This window comes from Mobula hypostoma, chromosome 27, assembly GCF_963921235.1.
Source record: "Mobula hypostoma chromosome 27, sMobHyp1.1, whole genome shotgun sequence".
Lineage (NCBI taxonomy): Eukaryota > Metazoa > Chordata > Chondrichthyes > Myliobatiformes > Myliobatidae > Mobula > Mobula hypostoma.
In genome coordinates this window covers 6,014,819-6,029,678 of record NC_086123.1, presented here as the reverse complement: position 1 = coordinate 6,029,678, position 14,860 = coordinate 6,014,819, and the positions used below count along the sequence as shown (strand labels likewise).

The following is a 14,860-nucleotide window of genomic DNA, read 5'->3' as shown; positions in this document are numbered from 1 at the left end:
TTTGGAAATAAGTTCAAAAACTTCACCATTTTTGAATAGCCTTGTGAACCCGGACAATAAGAATTAGAATCAACTCCAGGAAGACTTGTACCTTCCAAGTAATACATGACCTTGTTACACTTTGTATCATTTATCCATATTACACTTAATTTGCCAATTATATGTCCATTGTTTAAGTCTATTAATCAGTCTTGTTCATAATGTTGGTTTAAACAGGACGCATCAGCATCTGAAATGTGAGACAATTAACTATGCAATATATCCATTTCAGTATAGTAAGTACTTGTTTTACTGAAATAGCAGAACAAAATGTCAGTGCTACATTGCAAGTTCACTTTGATGAACTCTCATCTATGCAGTTTTATTAAGGTCTTCAATGATATCAGCTGGGATTCTGTGGTTGTACTCCACTTCTGAGTCGTTACATACTGTAGGCTTTGAACAGATTACATAGGCTAAGACTTTAAGGCTTGATCTTGTTTACCCACCTGGTATTGGGACTTGACTCTATTTAATACATTAGGGATTCAGGGGCATTATTTATTCTCTATCCCTACTTGCACTCATGTAGTTAATGATGTGGTTTCTTCAACTTCTGCAGCCTATGTTTTAAAATAACACCCTGAATGACTTCAAATTCCTTTTATGATAGGAGGCCATTTGTCCCTTTGAATGCATGCCAGTTTCTATCACAATCCCATTCCGCACTTATTTCCCTGATACCATTCTCTCTCAGATGCTCAGGTGTCCCCTTTGATTCTCATGCCATCAACCCAGCAGCCTGCACATCTTCAGGATGGGCCGGGGCGGGGGGGGACTGGAGCATCTGGAGGAAAACTGCACAGTCACAGGGAGAAGATGCAAACTTCACACAGACCACACTGGTGGTCAAGAACCAATCTTGGTCAAAAGAGCCATGAGGCAGCAGCACTACCCACTGCACCACTACTTCCAGGGATTTTGACCACTTATTCTCAGGTCCTGATGGTGCAAGAAATGAATGTAAAGATGTACTTAAAGCAGCCTTCGTGTTTAATAGGGTAAAGAGTGGAAGTCTGAGAAGTGTTGCTGAAGAATCCATAAAACACAGGAGCAGAGTTAGGCCATTTGGTCCATTGAGTCTGCTCCTCCATTCAGACATGGCTGATTCATTACCTCTCTCATCTCCATTCTCTTGACTTCTCCCCATAACCTATGACACCCTTAACAATCAAGAAGCTATCAACCTCCACTTGAGATATACCCAATGACTTGGCCTCCACAGCCGTCTCTGGTAATGAATTCACCATCCTCTAGCTAAAGAAATTCATCCTTATCGCTGTACTGAAGTGATGTCCTTAGTGAATTTCTGCGTGCAAATTCTAATGGCACACCTCACAACTATGGCAGGTTCGACTGGTAAAGTGTATCAGGACTCATTGGTCTGCTCTTAACAACTATCCAAAGCCAGCAGCTGTAAAATGATGCTTTTATTGGATATGAAATAGGGCACTGTGTTTTATCTGCCTTTCCTGCTGATCAGAAATTCTGATGGCTTAAAGCTGGAAAGAAGCAGAAGAGCATTTCAAAATTTGTGTGCAATGTGCAATATAATATTGTTAGTTTTTCCTGTTCATGCAATAACACGAAAATATCTTTACAATAAAAACTGAGCTATTTAATAATCTGTTCTGGAATCTATGGGATGAAATAAATGCAATTCCAGTCACAGACTTATCATACAATTAAAGAGAACAAAATATTGAGTAAACCATTCTTAAATAAGGCAATGTGCTTTACTTTAATATCTTTAACATTTTGTCTGCCTGCAGTTTGGCACAATTTAATCCTATTGAATCATGAATGTATTATTCCATGCCTATATACAAGGCTTTCTTTCAGTCAGTTTTTAAACGGTCTTGCTCTTGATGTTTGCTTCTCGAATTTAAATAGTCTGCTATTAAGTCCGAGTTCTGATACATCAGTGCCCCCGTTAGTGTAAGCCCGATACCAGCGTAGCCTAACACAGTCATCTCGCTGCCAAAGAGGACCTGTGAAATGACGAGGTTTCCAACCATATTGAGATTTCCCACAACATGCAGAGTGACAGCAGAGGTAAGTGTGGTGACACAGAAGCTTGCCAAGTTGTACAGTACAGAGCCCAGGCAGCTAAGAAGAATAAAAATCCAAAGTCTGTTGTCATACTTAATGGACGGCTCCCATACCGTGCCGCTTTCCAGCAGAAATGCAGCTGAAATAAGAATACAGAAGCTTGGTATGGACATCAAGTAGAGCAGGATGATAGAGTTGATCTTTTCTTCCTGAAGCAGAATACCTTAAAAAGAAAGATGGCCATGAGTACTGTAATATCAGGCTCTATTTTGAATAAATGATTGAAAACATAAAAAAGAATATTACATGAAAACATTAGAATATTACATATAGAGGCATAGGCAAACCTGAGGCGAGGAACAGAATTAGGAGTTAGAAATAAATATAGGCAGAACGAAAGAAACAGAGGAACAGGCAAAAAAAGATGGTTATAATTGTTATTTAAAACTAACTTTTGTAGCATTTTCAGAACTCTGCTATTAAACCAACTTTACAATCTCATTTCAAATGCATTTGAACAGTTTCAAAAATGTGATTCCAAAAGATGAAGAGATTCCAATTTAAACAACTTAAATCCAACAGTGGTTTTGCATTAAGTAATTTTTCCATAGTAACCAATGCAACATATTAGATGTTACACAGTCGCATGTTTCCACAAACTATATAAAATGTACATGGTATAGTCACTGTCTCCATACTCAATACACCTAAATTTGCAGTACAACTATGAAATATTTTATTCAATACAGTAACCATAACACTGTATTGTGCAGTTATATAGAGGCTGGAATTCTGCCCAAAACACCAACAATATAACTTTATACAAAACTCTTTTTTTTAAAATGTGTCCCAACAGTGAATCGTCCTGAATAATATTCACCAGTGATGGAACCGACTGAACAATTTTAAAAGCAGGCTTTAGAAAGAAGGTTTTGGAAATAGGCTGAGGTTATGTTGGTTAACTGCTACCAACTGAATTTAGGGCTCAGTTTATAACAGCTTCTCTCCCTGTTCTCATTAGTCTGAGGAAATGGAGAAAATATGGAAGGCTATTGGTCTGAAAGATAACGGTTACGCAGCAACAGCAATTATTTACAATGGAAATTTAGATTACTACTTTACCTAAATGTTGCTTTATGTCTGATGAAGAATGATCTCTGGATAATCTCTCTCAATCAAAGATGCTGAGTTCAATTCACTGGCAATCTCTCCAAGGTATTAGTGGCATCCATGTAATAATTTTTAAAATAAATGACATTGCTCTCAGGTGATCAATCGCGCTTATGAAAATAAAAAGTAATTTGTTTTAAAGAATGTGCAAATGAGTGTGCTCTAAATATATCTGCTCCATATCAAATCTCTGCATCAGTTTCAGTATTGCCTTGGGGAAAGTGACCTTCAGATAACTAGTGAATACACAGAATAATGGTCTATGCACAGGCTGGTAAAACTACAGAAGCCCAATGTCTAACACATGTTAAACGGGTTGAAAAAGAAATACATAACCAAGTAGGCATTGCAAACCCAGTATGTCCATTCAGATCTTCATGGTGTTAACTATCAACACTCTGTACTGAGGAGAAATGGACTGATATAGCAGTGGTCAGTACTTCAAAATCAGGGGCAATATTACTGTACTTCTTTAACATTTCCAATATGTTACTCTCCATTTTTCAGAAAATAACTATGTTTTGCTATATATTTTACCACAATCCAGAATTTGTTGGGAAAATAATGGCAAGAATAATGTGCACGCTATCACCAGCATGTAAATAATTCACTAATCTGTAGTGGGAACGAAATACACTGTGAATTGCAGATTGCTCCAAGTTGCCAAACAATTTGCACTTAGTATTATTTAATTTCTGTATTTATTTTTTTCTCTGTTGGCACAGTTTGTCTTCTTTTGCACATTGGTTCGTCAATCTTTGCATGTAATTTTTCATTAATTCTATTGTATTTCTTTGTTCTACTGTGAATGTCTGCAAGAAAATGAATCTCAGGGTAGTGTATGGTAACATAGATGCACTTTGACAATTAACTTACTTTCAATTCTTAAATTTAAAACTTCCAGTTTCCAGAAACTGTTGCATTTGCACTGTTAGAACAATTACACGTGGCATAAGCTGATAATACTGATAATAAGATACATGTTACACAAAGCCACTCAAACTCCCTTGCTTTGGAGGGAGATAAATGAAAGCGACATTCATTTAATGTTAAATTTTTACTGAATGCCAAGTGTTGCTTAATAGTAATTATATCAGTTCAATGGATCCAAATGTCAGGAATAGTAACCTCAAGATTATTGTTAAAACCATACCTTACTTTTACTGCAACTAAATTAAGTCCAATTAACCCTACTTTCTTTAAAGTATTCCTTTTATCCTCTGACTAATGAATAAGGATAATAGGGTGACTGAGAATAATTCAGGCGACACAGGGTTATTTGTTACAAAGAATAAAGAAGCATTGTAAAGAAAGGATGAGGCAACTGTGGTTGACAAGGGAAATCAAAGGCAGCAGAAGAGGATATACATTACAGGAAACAAAAGGATTAGGAAGCTTTTAAAAGCAATAGAAGGCAACTAAAAAGCAATAAGAGGAGAAAAGATGAAATACGCAGGTAACCTAGCAAATAATATAAAAGAGAATATCAAAAGTTTTTTCAGATATATAAAGAGTAAAAATGAAGCAAGATTGGACATTGGACTACTGAAAGATGGTGCTGGAGATGTAGTAATGGGGAACTAAGAAATGGTGCGCCAACCGACTAAGTATTTTGCATCAGTTTTCACTGTGGAATATACGAGCAACATGCAGAAATTCAAGAGTCAGGGGGCAGAAGTGAGTGTAGTCACTTATATTAAGGAAAGAATGTTTGGGAAGCTGAAAGTTCTGAAGGTAAAAAAGTCAGATGGACTATGCTCCAGGGTCCTGAAAGAGGAAGTTGAGGGGATTGTGGTGGCATTAGCACTAATCTGTCAAGAATCACTAGTCAGAAATGGAAAATTGCAAATGTCATTACACTCTTTAAGAAAGGAGGGATGCAAAAGACAAAATCATAGGCAGGTTAGCCTGACTTCAGTGGTTGATAAGATTTTAGAATTTTTTTTATTAAGGGTGAGGTTTTAGTGTGCTTGGAAGCACATGATAAAAGAGGCTGAAGTCAGGGAAGATCTTGTTGACAGATCTGTTGGAATCCTTTGTCAAAGGCCTTCTGAAAATTCAAGCAAATTATATCTTTTGACTTCCTCACAGCGCTGCACATGAGGCTGCTAAACAAGATAGGAGCCCATGGTATTACAGGAAAGGTACCAGTGTGTATGTAAGATTGGCTGACTGGCAGAAGGCAAAGAGCGGGAATAAAGGGGGCCTTTTCCAGTTGGCTGCCTTTGTCTATTGGTGTTTTGCAGGGGCCAGTGTTTGGTTCACTACTTTACATGTTATAATAATCTGGATGGCAGAATTAATGGCTTTGTGCCCAAGTTTTCAGATAATACAAAGGTAAGTAAAGGGGCAAGTGGTGTTGAGGAAGCAGGGTGTCTTCAGAAGAACTTGGACAGGTTGGGAGAATGGATAAAGAAGTGGCTGATGGATACAATGTAGGGAAGTGTATGGTCATGCACTTCGGTAGAAAGAATAAAGGCATAGACTATTTTCTAAATGGGGCCAGAATTCTAATATTGGAGGTGCAAAGGGACTTGCAAGTCCTAGCGCAGGATTCCCTAAAGGTTAAGTCGGAGATTGAGTCAGTAGTAAGGAAGGCAAAGGCACTGTCAGCATTCATTTTGAGAGGACTATAAGCAAGAATGGAACGCTGAGGATTTATAAGCCATTGGTCAGACTACATTTGGAGTATTGTGAGTGGTTTTGAACCCCTTATCTAAGGAAGGATGTACTGGCGTTGCAGAGGGCTCAGAGGAGGCTTATGAGAGTAATCCCAGGGATGAAAAGTTGATGTATGAGGAGCATTTGATGGTTCTGGCCTGTACTCGCTGGAGTTTAGAAAGATAAGGGTTGGGGGAGGGGGGAATCTTACTGAAACCTACCAAATACCGAAAGGTCTGGACAGAGGAGAGGATGTTTCCAATAATGGGAGAGTCTAGGAGCAGAGGGCACAGCCTCAGAATAAAAGAATATCCATTTAAAAGTGCAACAAGTAGTAATTTCTTTAGTCAGAGGATGTGAATCTGTGGAATTCACTGCCACAGATAACCCTCAAGGCCAACTCATTGGGTATATTTAAAGCTGACTGCGTTAGGTTCTTGATTAGTAAGGATGTCAAAGGTAATGGGGAGAAGGCAGGAGAATGGGGAATGAGGAAAAAAATAAATCAGCCATGATTGAATGGCAGATCAGACTCGATGGGCAACATGGGCCAATTCTGCTCCTATGTCTTAGTAACAGTGGAATTATTTTAAATCATTAATATTTCACACTGGTAAAAGTTTCTATGGAATTAACAGCTACAAGTAAATATCATATGCACTGTTTATCTGAATGGAGTCAAGAACCCTGGTACCCTCCAGTGTAGTTCAGTAAGATGTGTTATAAAAGTATGTGGCTCTATATCAGATTAAAGTTTACAGTAAAGAAAAAAAACTCACCATCTATAAAATCAAACTGCATGAACCTCTGGAACCCATGACTACAAAGCAACCATTCAGTTTGTTCGTTAGTTTTCTTCATCCAGTAATTTTCTATTTTTCTTTATATTTTGTATTCAAGTCAAATTACACACATGCCATTCTCTAATTTCAATTTTCTCTACCGACATACTCATCTAAAATGATCTCAGATTAAGTTATAATGACAGTTCCTATTCCATTTTTATGATAACATCGTATATTTTAAATGCTCAAAGGTCACTTAAATCGTTGTCTTTAATAATTTCTGTCCCACTTTATTTATCTCTCAGCAAAGGATACTTTTCCTGCATCCCTTCCTGACACCACCAACAGCAGCTCCTGTAGAGTGAAAACCTGAGTGTCTCTTAGTTTATTTTTGTCAGAGAACTAATGATGGAGAAAGTTTAAGTTTTATATTAAGTTGAACATAGCAGAATACTATAAGGTGTTCTCCTGGTTTCTTTATACAATAAATCTACCTTAAATTGCCTAACAATTTTATGATAAATCTGTGTTTTATTCCTCCAATACAGACTACATTCCTCGAATGTCACAAGCACATTCATACAATGGATATAAAAGACAAAGTAGTGGAAAATGTTATAATTAAAATCTAATCTTAGGTGGACTTTTCTTCTGAATGACATATTTGCTGGACCAAAAGATGATAACTATTAGATTTTTCAATCTCTTAAATATATTAAATTGCATTTACTCATATGACAATATTACTCTAAAGTAATGACCTTATAGTCTTACAGCTTCAGCATATAATTTAAATATTATAAAACATCTCTAAACTGAATAATTCTTGCTTTTGATTTTAATCCAATGATCCCTTCTATCATATTGCAACATTCAGGTATTGGGTTAGAACAGGAACTGTGAGTCTCTTTAACAATAATCACACAACTGACATGCAGGTGAAGAACCATCAGCTAGGTAAGGGGTTACAGAAGAAAGCCAACCCCTGCAGATAGCTTTTTCAGAATCTGTTGGCAATTTTGAGAGAAACAGGGGAAAATAAAATAAGTCAACATTGCCCTATTCATATCCTGTCATTATTGTAATACCACATTATAGTACATTTAACAGATGTTAAACAGCAAATACAAGGGCAGAATTAATGATCTCAGCTCTTATGAGCACATTTCAGGAACTTTCATCACAAAGTTACTGGGGACTTTATTTATATCTTTCAGCCCTGGCATCATGTACATCATCTGAATCTTAAGGGCCCTGGGCCAATGCTGATGCACAGGCCTTGCCTGCCATGATCAAGGCTCCCTGACCCTTGTTTATTTTCATTGCATGACACACTCATCAAAACCTCTCTGAGTACATGCACAAGTTCATCATCACGAGACAACATCATGCCAATTAGAAAGCAAATATACCTTTCATTTAACTCTCATATTCAATATATTTCTTGCAATTTGATTTTTTTGTCCTGTAGGAGATTCTTTGTATATGTCAAAGGTATAAATTTCAGGAGATCCAGAACTCCCATGCCACTTAATACTGAGGTTTGGATAAATTTCCTTTAAAATTAATTTTTTAGAACTTTTATGCTCATTAGCAGTTTTCCTCCACTGAGTCTCCAAAGTTAATTTCAGGGTCACTCCAGGAGAAGAGTTAATAGCCAATCTCATGATGGTGCTGTATTTGAGACAAATTGAATAAAAGTGTCAAGTTTCATGAAGGCTCTTGTTGAATCACTTTGACTTATCATACAAAAACGTTCAAGTGGTCACTTACATTGTTGTTGTTTGTTGAAAACTAACTTTAACATTTCCAACTACCACATGGGTATTTGGACAATCTCTGAATTGCTGATACTGCTCCTTTATTCACCTAAATAGCAGCTGTGTTCATATAAACTCAGAGTAAATTTCAATGATTATGATATGGAAAACTAATGGAGTTGGAAGTTGAGGGTCTAAACTGGTATTTAACAATATACAGCAATCCTAACCCTCAACCAACAGCAATAAAAATGTCCATAATCTGCCAGGTAGGTCAGTAGAGAAACAGACTAAATGAAGGATCTTGCCCAAAATACTAATTGTTTATTCCTCTCCTTCAATGATAACTGAGTTCTACCAGCATTTTGTGTGTGTTGCTCTGGATTTTCATAATTTGCAGTATCTCTTGTGACTAATATATCACCAAAAATCAAAAAGCAAAAAAAAAAGCAGATGCTAGAATTTGAAAATAGTAAATACTGGAAAATTAGCAGGTCAAGGAGCATGTGCCGGGACAGAAATAAATATCTGTTGTCAGAACTCTAACCCATTTCTTTCCCAATTGATGTTGCGTAATTGAGTATTTCTCGCATTTTCAGTTTGTATCACGGGTAACTTTTATGTTAACTCCTCATGCCTGTGACTCATGTGACTATTGTTCTGCAATCACTGTGTCACAATGGGATTGACAGATGCGCTTCATGCTCTCATCTAAACCCACCCCACTGTGCTTATTCGTTGTTACTAAGTTAGAGCTAAATTATTTTCTGGTGCCACCATTCAGTACTCATTAGCCTACCTCACCTTAGTTCAACATTCTTCTCAGGGCGACAGACATAAATCAACACTCCTTCTGTCCTAACAACAAGCACCCGCCCACCTTACCCAATTTAACAAATAAAATCGCTCAGAAACCCAACTCACTTTGTTGGATGGATTTTACTCCTCTCAGCATGGTGGCAGCAAAAATGTAGAAGCATCCTTTGTGATCAAACTGTACCTCGCCAAGAAGACTGAATGAAGCTCCAAGACAGATGGGCATCATGGCAGTGTACTTAAGAATGTGATGGTGCTTTCCCAAGAAGAGCTTTGAGATAGCAATGGTAAAGAGAGGGGTGGTGGTGGAGATCACTTGAGCAAAGGAGACCTGCACACAATTTAATCCCATGTTCCCAAAAGCAATGGTGGCACAGAATGTAAGGCTCAGCAGAAACACCTTGACTTTAGCAGCGGTAGGGAGGAGGCTGATTTCTTTAATTTTCAGATTTACGAATCCCATTCGGATCAAAACATAGTCGACAACAATCGCCGTGAGCATGTGAAGAGCCGACAACAGGAGCGGGTAACGAAAATTATACACAGCGAAGATGCATTTGTTGAGGCTGGTTATGGTAGTTCCCGTGGCCAAAAGCACGACGACGGCAGCGAACGTGTGTAGCATCTGCCTCTTCTTTGGGGTCTCTCCGCTTGCTTTATCGGATATTGGTGGAGGGAACTCCGGGAATACATCAGTAGTTGTCATGGTAACTCCATCTTTGGGTTAATTTCCCCCCGTGTCCTCTAACACTCGCCGGCGTTGTTCAGGGTGGAAACTAAACGCGGGATGGTGTGCATCTCCTGCCATAAGTCCTGTCCATTTCAGCAGCTTGGTCCTTGTTGGTAGATCACTGCCCATTGAACATCACTTTTTTTTCTGCGAATAGATGAATTACTCCTTGCTTCATAGGTAATGGAAAAGCATAAATGATTTTGAAAGGTGGGAGAGCAGCGATTTCTGAATTCACCACGCCTTGCTGTAACTGGATGCTGTTGGCGTTTCCGATGAATCACTGTGCTTCTTGTAACGTACTTCTAACCCATTGGCTTCGCTCATTTGCGCCGTCTCCGCAATGCTTGCAGCCCTGCCTGGTCCAATGAAGCAGTGCGAGGGCAGAGCTCCGCAGGATCACAACTCAGACGTCACTTTTCCAAATTTAGTTTGATGATACTGCTCTCGTCCCCGGGTGCTTTCTAAACTAAAACTCCAACGCCATGCAAGCTATCATCCTTTACTGAATTAACCACGAAAAATAACAGTACATTTATTCTTGTTTCAGAATGACGACAGTAACGCGTCGTCCTCCAATTTATGACGGCGAAATATTGTAATTAATGCGCATGCAAAACGCCAGCCTTGGCTTGTAGCGCACTGTACCCTCTCACGTGATATTTACAATCCTATTTACTCCCTCCCCCTTACACAGTCAAATGTTACAACACATAACAACGCCCGTCGCTAGGCAGCGTACAACAACAGTTCTGTTCTGTCAACATGAAAATGTTAAGCCTAATGTCTTTTCCCAAAAAGAAATTAACCCGAGGAAACTCGGACAAGAACAACAAAGTACGCGAGTCAGATGGGAAATTAATCAGGATGGAAATGACTATATGGATTTTTAAAAATCAGAGATCTGTTATCTAAGGTTCAAGCTTATGAAATTAAAGGCAGATATAGGACAGATCCAGGACCCTTGACCCACTGTCTGAACTGACCATCAACCAATCCTATATTAACGTAACATTATATAAGATTTACTCCAATGATATATTAATCACAAATTTTATTAAATAGCTAATACAAGCAGGCACAATTTTAAGGCGATTGGAAAGAAAGATTAGGGAGGTGATAGAGGTGGGTTTCATTTTATACGGAGTGGTGGGTGTGAGGAATGCCCTGCCAGGGGTAGTGGTAGAGGCAGATACATTAGGGACATTTAAGAGACTGATAGGTAAGTACATGGATGAATAAAAAATGGTCAGTTATGAGGGAGGGCAGTGGTAGATTGACCTTAGAGTAGGTTAAAAGGTTGCCACAACGTTGTGGGCAGAAGAGCTGCACTGTTCCATGTTTTAAATCCTACCCACATCACCATCAAACTTTATAATTTATTGTCACCAAACAATTGGTACTAGAACGTACAATCATCACAGCGATATTTGATTCTGCGCTTCCCACTCCCTGGATTACAAATATTAAAAATAGTTAAAATTAGAAAATATTAAAATTGTAAATTATAAATCATAAATAGAAAATAGAAAAATGGAAAGTAAGGTAGTGCAACAAAAACGGAGAGGCAAGTCCGGATATTTGGAGGGTATGGCCCAGATCTGGGTCAGGATCCATTCAGCAGTCTTATCACAGTTGGAAAGAAGCTGTTCCCAAATCTGGCCCTACGAGTCTTCAAGCTCCTGAACCTTCTCCCGGAGGGAAGAGGGACGAAAGTGTGTTGGCTGGGTGGGTCATGTCCTTGATTATCCTGGCAGCACTGCTCCGACGGCATGCGGTGTAAAGTGAGTTCAAGGACGGAAGATTGGTTTGTGTGATGGGCTGCGCCGTGTTCACGATCTTCTGCAGCTTCTTTCGGACTTGGACAGGACAACTTCTACCACTCACCTACACACTAGGGGTAACTTAGAGACCATTAAATATAACAATCTTCATGTCTTTTGGATGTGGGGGAAAGCAACCCACCCAGAGAAAACTCATGTGGTCACAGCAAGGAGATGCAAACTCCACACAGACAGCACACAAGGTCAAGATTAAAATCTGGGTCTCTGGAACTGTGAGGCAGTGGATCACAGCACTACAGACGCCCAGATTGTTAGATATCATCAGAGCAGTGAGCAAAATGATTCATTTTTAAGTCTGCAGCTCTTTTTTTAAGATGGAAACATTACTCTACAAATCAATTTTACTTGATTAAGAAGCAAAAAAAAGAAAAATGGATTTTAATAAAGCAAATATGAGAGGAACAAAATACTTTCAAACCAATGGAATCCGATGAGAATTGGAGATCCAAGTATATATTTCAATAAAGTATCAGGAACAGTGTACCGTAATAATTGAAAAGTGGAATGATGATTATTACTGGGAGAGGATGGAAGCTCAAGATATGTAACTTTAAGAACTGAACTAAATTACAGATGAAGAACTGAGTGGTATAAAAACACTTTTCTCAGTTCTCAGTTCTGATGAAGGGGCCTAAATCTGAAGCATTAACTGTTTCACTTTTCAAAAACATTGCCTGCCTTTCCTTCCAGCATTTTCTTTCTTTAATTTCATATTAGAAAATTTAGGATTTATGAGCGTTTGGAAAACCATTGCCTAATTAGGGAGAGTTGGCATGGCTTTGTGCAGGGCAAGTTGTGTCATACTAACTTAATTGAGTTTTTCATGGGTGATTGATAAAGGTAGAGCTGAGGATGTTGTCTATATGGATATTAGTAAGGTGCTTGACAAAGTCCCTCATTGGAGGCTCATCCAAAGGATTAAGATGCATGGAATCCATGGTGAGTTGGCTGTTTGGATTCAGCATTACATTGTGCATTAAAAAGACAAGAGGATAGTGGACAATGGGACGTATTCTGGCTGGAGGTCTGTGCCTCGTGGTTGTTCTGCAGGTATCCATACTGGGACCTTATGTGCCCTTCATGAAAATGTAGAGAAGTAGGTTAAATTCACAAATGATACAGAGATTGGTGGAGTTGTGGATAGTGTAGAAGATTTCCAAAGGATACAGACAGATATAGATTAGTTACATATATGGGCAGAGAAATGGCAGGGAGAGTTTAATCCAGCCCTTTGGGACATGTAATGAGAAGGGACAGTACACTGTTAATAGCAAGACCCTTAACAGTTTTAATAGTGAGGGACTTTGGGGTCCAAGTCAGGAGTTCCTTGAAAGTGACTGCACAGATTGATGGGTAGTAAAGAAGGCATATGGAATATCTGCCTTAATTAGTTGAGGTACTGAGTTCAGGAGTTGAGAAGTTATATTGCAGCTTTATAAATCTCTAGTTCGGCCACATCTGAGTATTGTATTCAGTTCTGTTTGCCCCATTATAGAAAGGATGTGAAGGCTTTGGAGAGAGCCTTGCGGTGAAGCATCTGTGGTGAAGCAAAGGCTGAAGGGAGAACTGACTGAGGTTTATAAAATTATCAGATGCATAGATAGAATAGACAGCCAGTATCTTTTTCCCAGGGTAGAAATGTCTAAGGCATTAAGGAAGTCATTTACAGCAAGAGAAGGCAAGTTCAAAGGAGATGTGTGAAGCAAGTTCTTTTTCTATTCACACAGAGAGGTGGGTGCCTGGAATGCACTGCCAGGGATGGTGGTGCAGGCAAATACAATAGAGGCATTCAGGATGCTGAAAGACAGGCATGTGAATGTGTGGAGAATGGAAGGAGGCAGAAGGGATTAGTTTAGTTGGCATTTAATTGCTAGTTTAATTAGTTCAACACAGCATCATGGGCTGAAAGACCAGTTCCGGGGCAGTTCGGTTCTATGATTTATGTTCCCAGGATCTTCAATTTTGTTTTGGCTTTTCTTTACTGAGAGGAACGTATTAGTCCTGAAGGGTTGAAGCACAATTTTATTAAAATAATATCAAAAATTCAAGGGTTAATTTACAAGGGCAGTTTATACAAACTAGGGTTGTATTCCACGAAGTTTAGTAGTTTGCACAATTTGATTGAAGCTTTCCTAATAGTGCTGAAACTGATGAGGAGAAACCATTTTCACTGAGTGAGAAGTGGAGAATTCGAGTATATAAATGAGCGTTAAGACTTGAAACTAGGAAACGTATAGTAGGAAGCAGACATTTGGAACGCAAAATATTCTGCAGACGCTGGGTTCAAAGCAACACTCACAACACGCTGGAGGAACTCAGCAGGTCGGGCAGCATCCGTGGAAACAATCAGTCAACGTTTCGGGCCGTAACCCTTCATCAGGACTGAAGAGAGAAGGGGCAGAGCCCCTATAAAGAAGGTGGGGGAAGGATGGGAAGGAGAAGGCTGGTAGGTTCTAGGTGAAAAACCAGTAAGGGGAAAGATAAAGGGGTGGGTGAGGGGAAGCAGGGAGGTGATAGGCAGGAAAGGTGAAGAAGGAGTAGGGGAAAACACATTGGGTAGTAGAAGGAGGCGGAACCATGAGGGTGGTGATAGGCAGCTGTGGGAGGGGGCAGAGTGAAATAGGGATAGGGGAAGGGAGGGGTTGGAGAATTCTATATTCATACTAAGGGGCTGGAGACTACCCAGATGGTATATGAGGTGTTGCTCCTCCAACCTGAGCTTAGCCTTATCATGGCAGTAGAGGAGGCCATATATGGACATATCTGAATGGGAATGGGAAGCAGAGTTACGGTGCAGCCTCCTCTACATCGGTGAAACCCAGCGCAAATTGGGGGACCGCTTCGTCGAGCACCTCTGCTCCGTCCGCCACAACAGACAGGATCTCCCGGTTGCCACCCACTTCAACTCCGCTTCCCATTCCCATTCGGATATGTCCATACATGGCCTCCTCCACTGCCATGATGGGGCTAAACTCAGGTTGGAGGAGCAACACCTCATATACC

At 39.3% G+C, this 14,860-nt stretch overlaps 1 protein-coding gene across 1 annotated transcript; it reads right to left on the bottom strand.

The window, feature by feature from the left end:
- Positions 1 to 1,394: 1,394 nt before the first annotated feature.
- On the bottom strand, positions 1,395 to 10,656 carry slc35e4 (solute carrier family 35 member E4). Its single transcript, XM_063034643.1, has 2 exons — positions 9,392 to 10,656; positions 1,395 to 2,314 (listed from the first exon to the last, which is right to left on the bottom strand). The coding sequence occupies exons 1-2, from the start codon at positions 9,987 to 9,989 to the stop codon at positions 1,878 to 1,880; spliced, it is 1,035 nt and encodes a 344-aa protein (XP_062890713.1). The 5' UTR covers positions 9,990 to 10,656; the 3' UTR covers positions 1,395 to 1,877.
- Between the last annotated feature and the right edge of the window lie 4,204 nt (positions 10,657 to 14,860).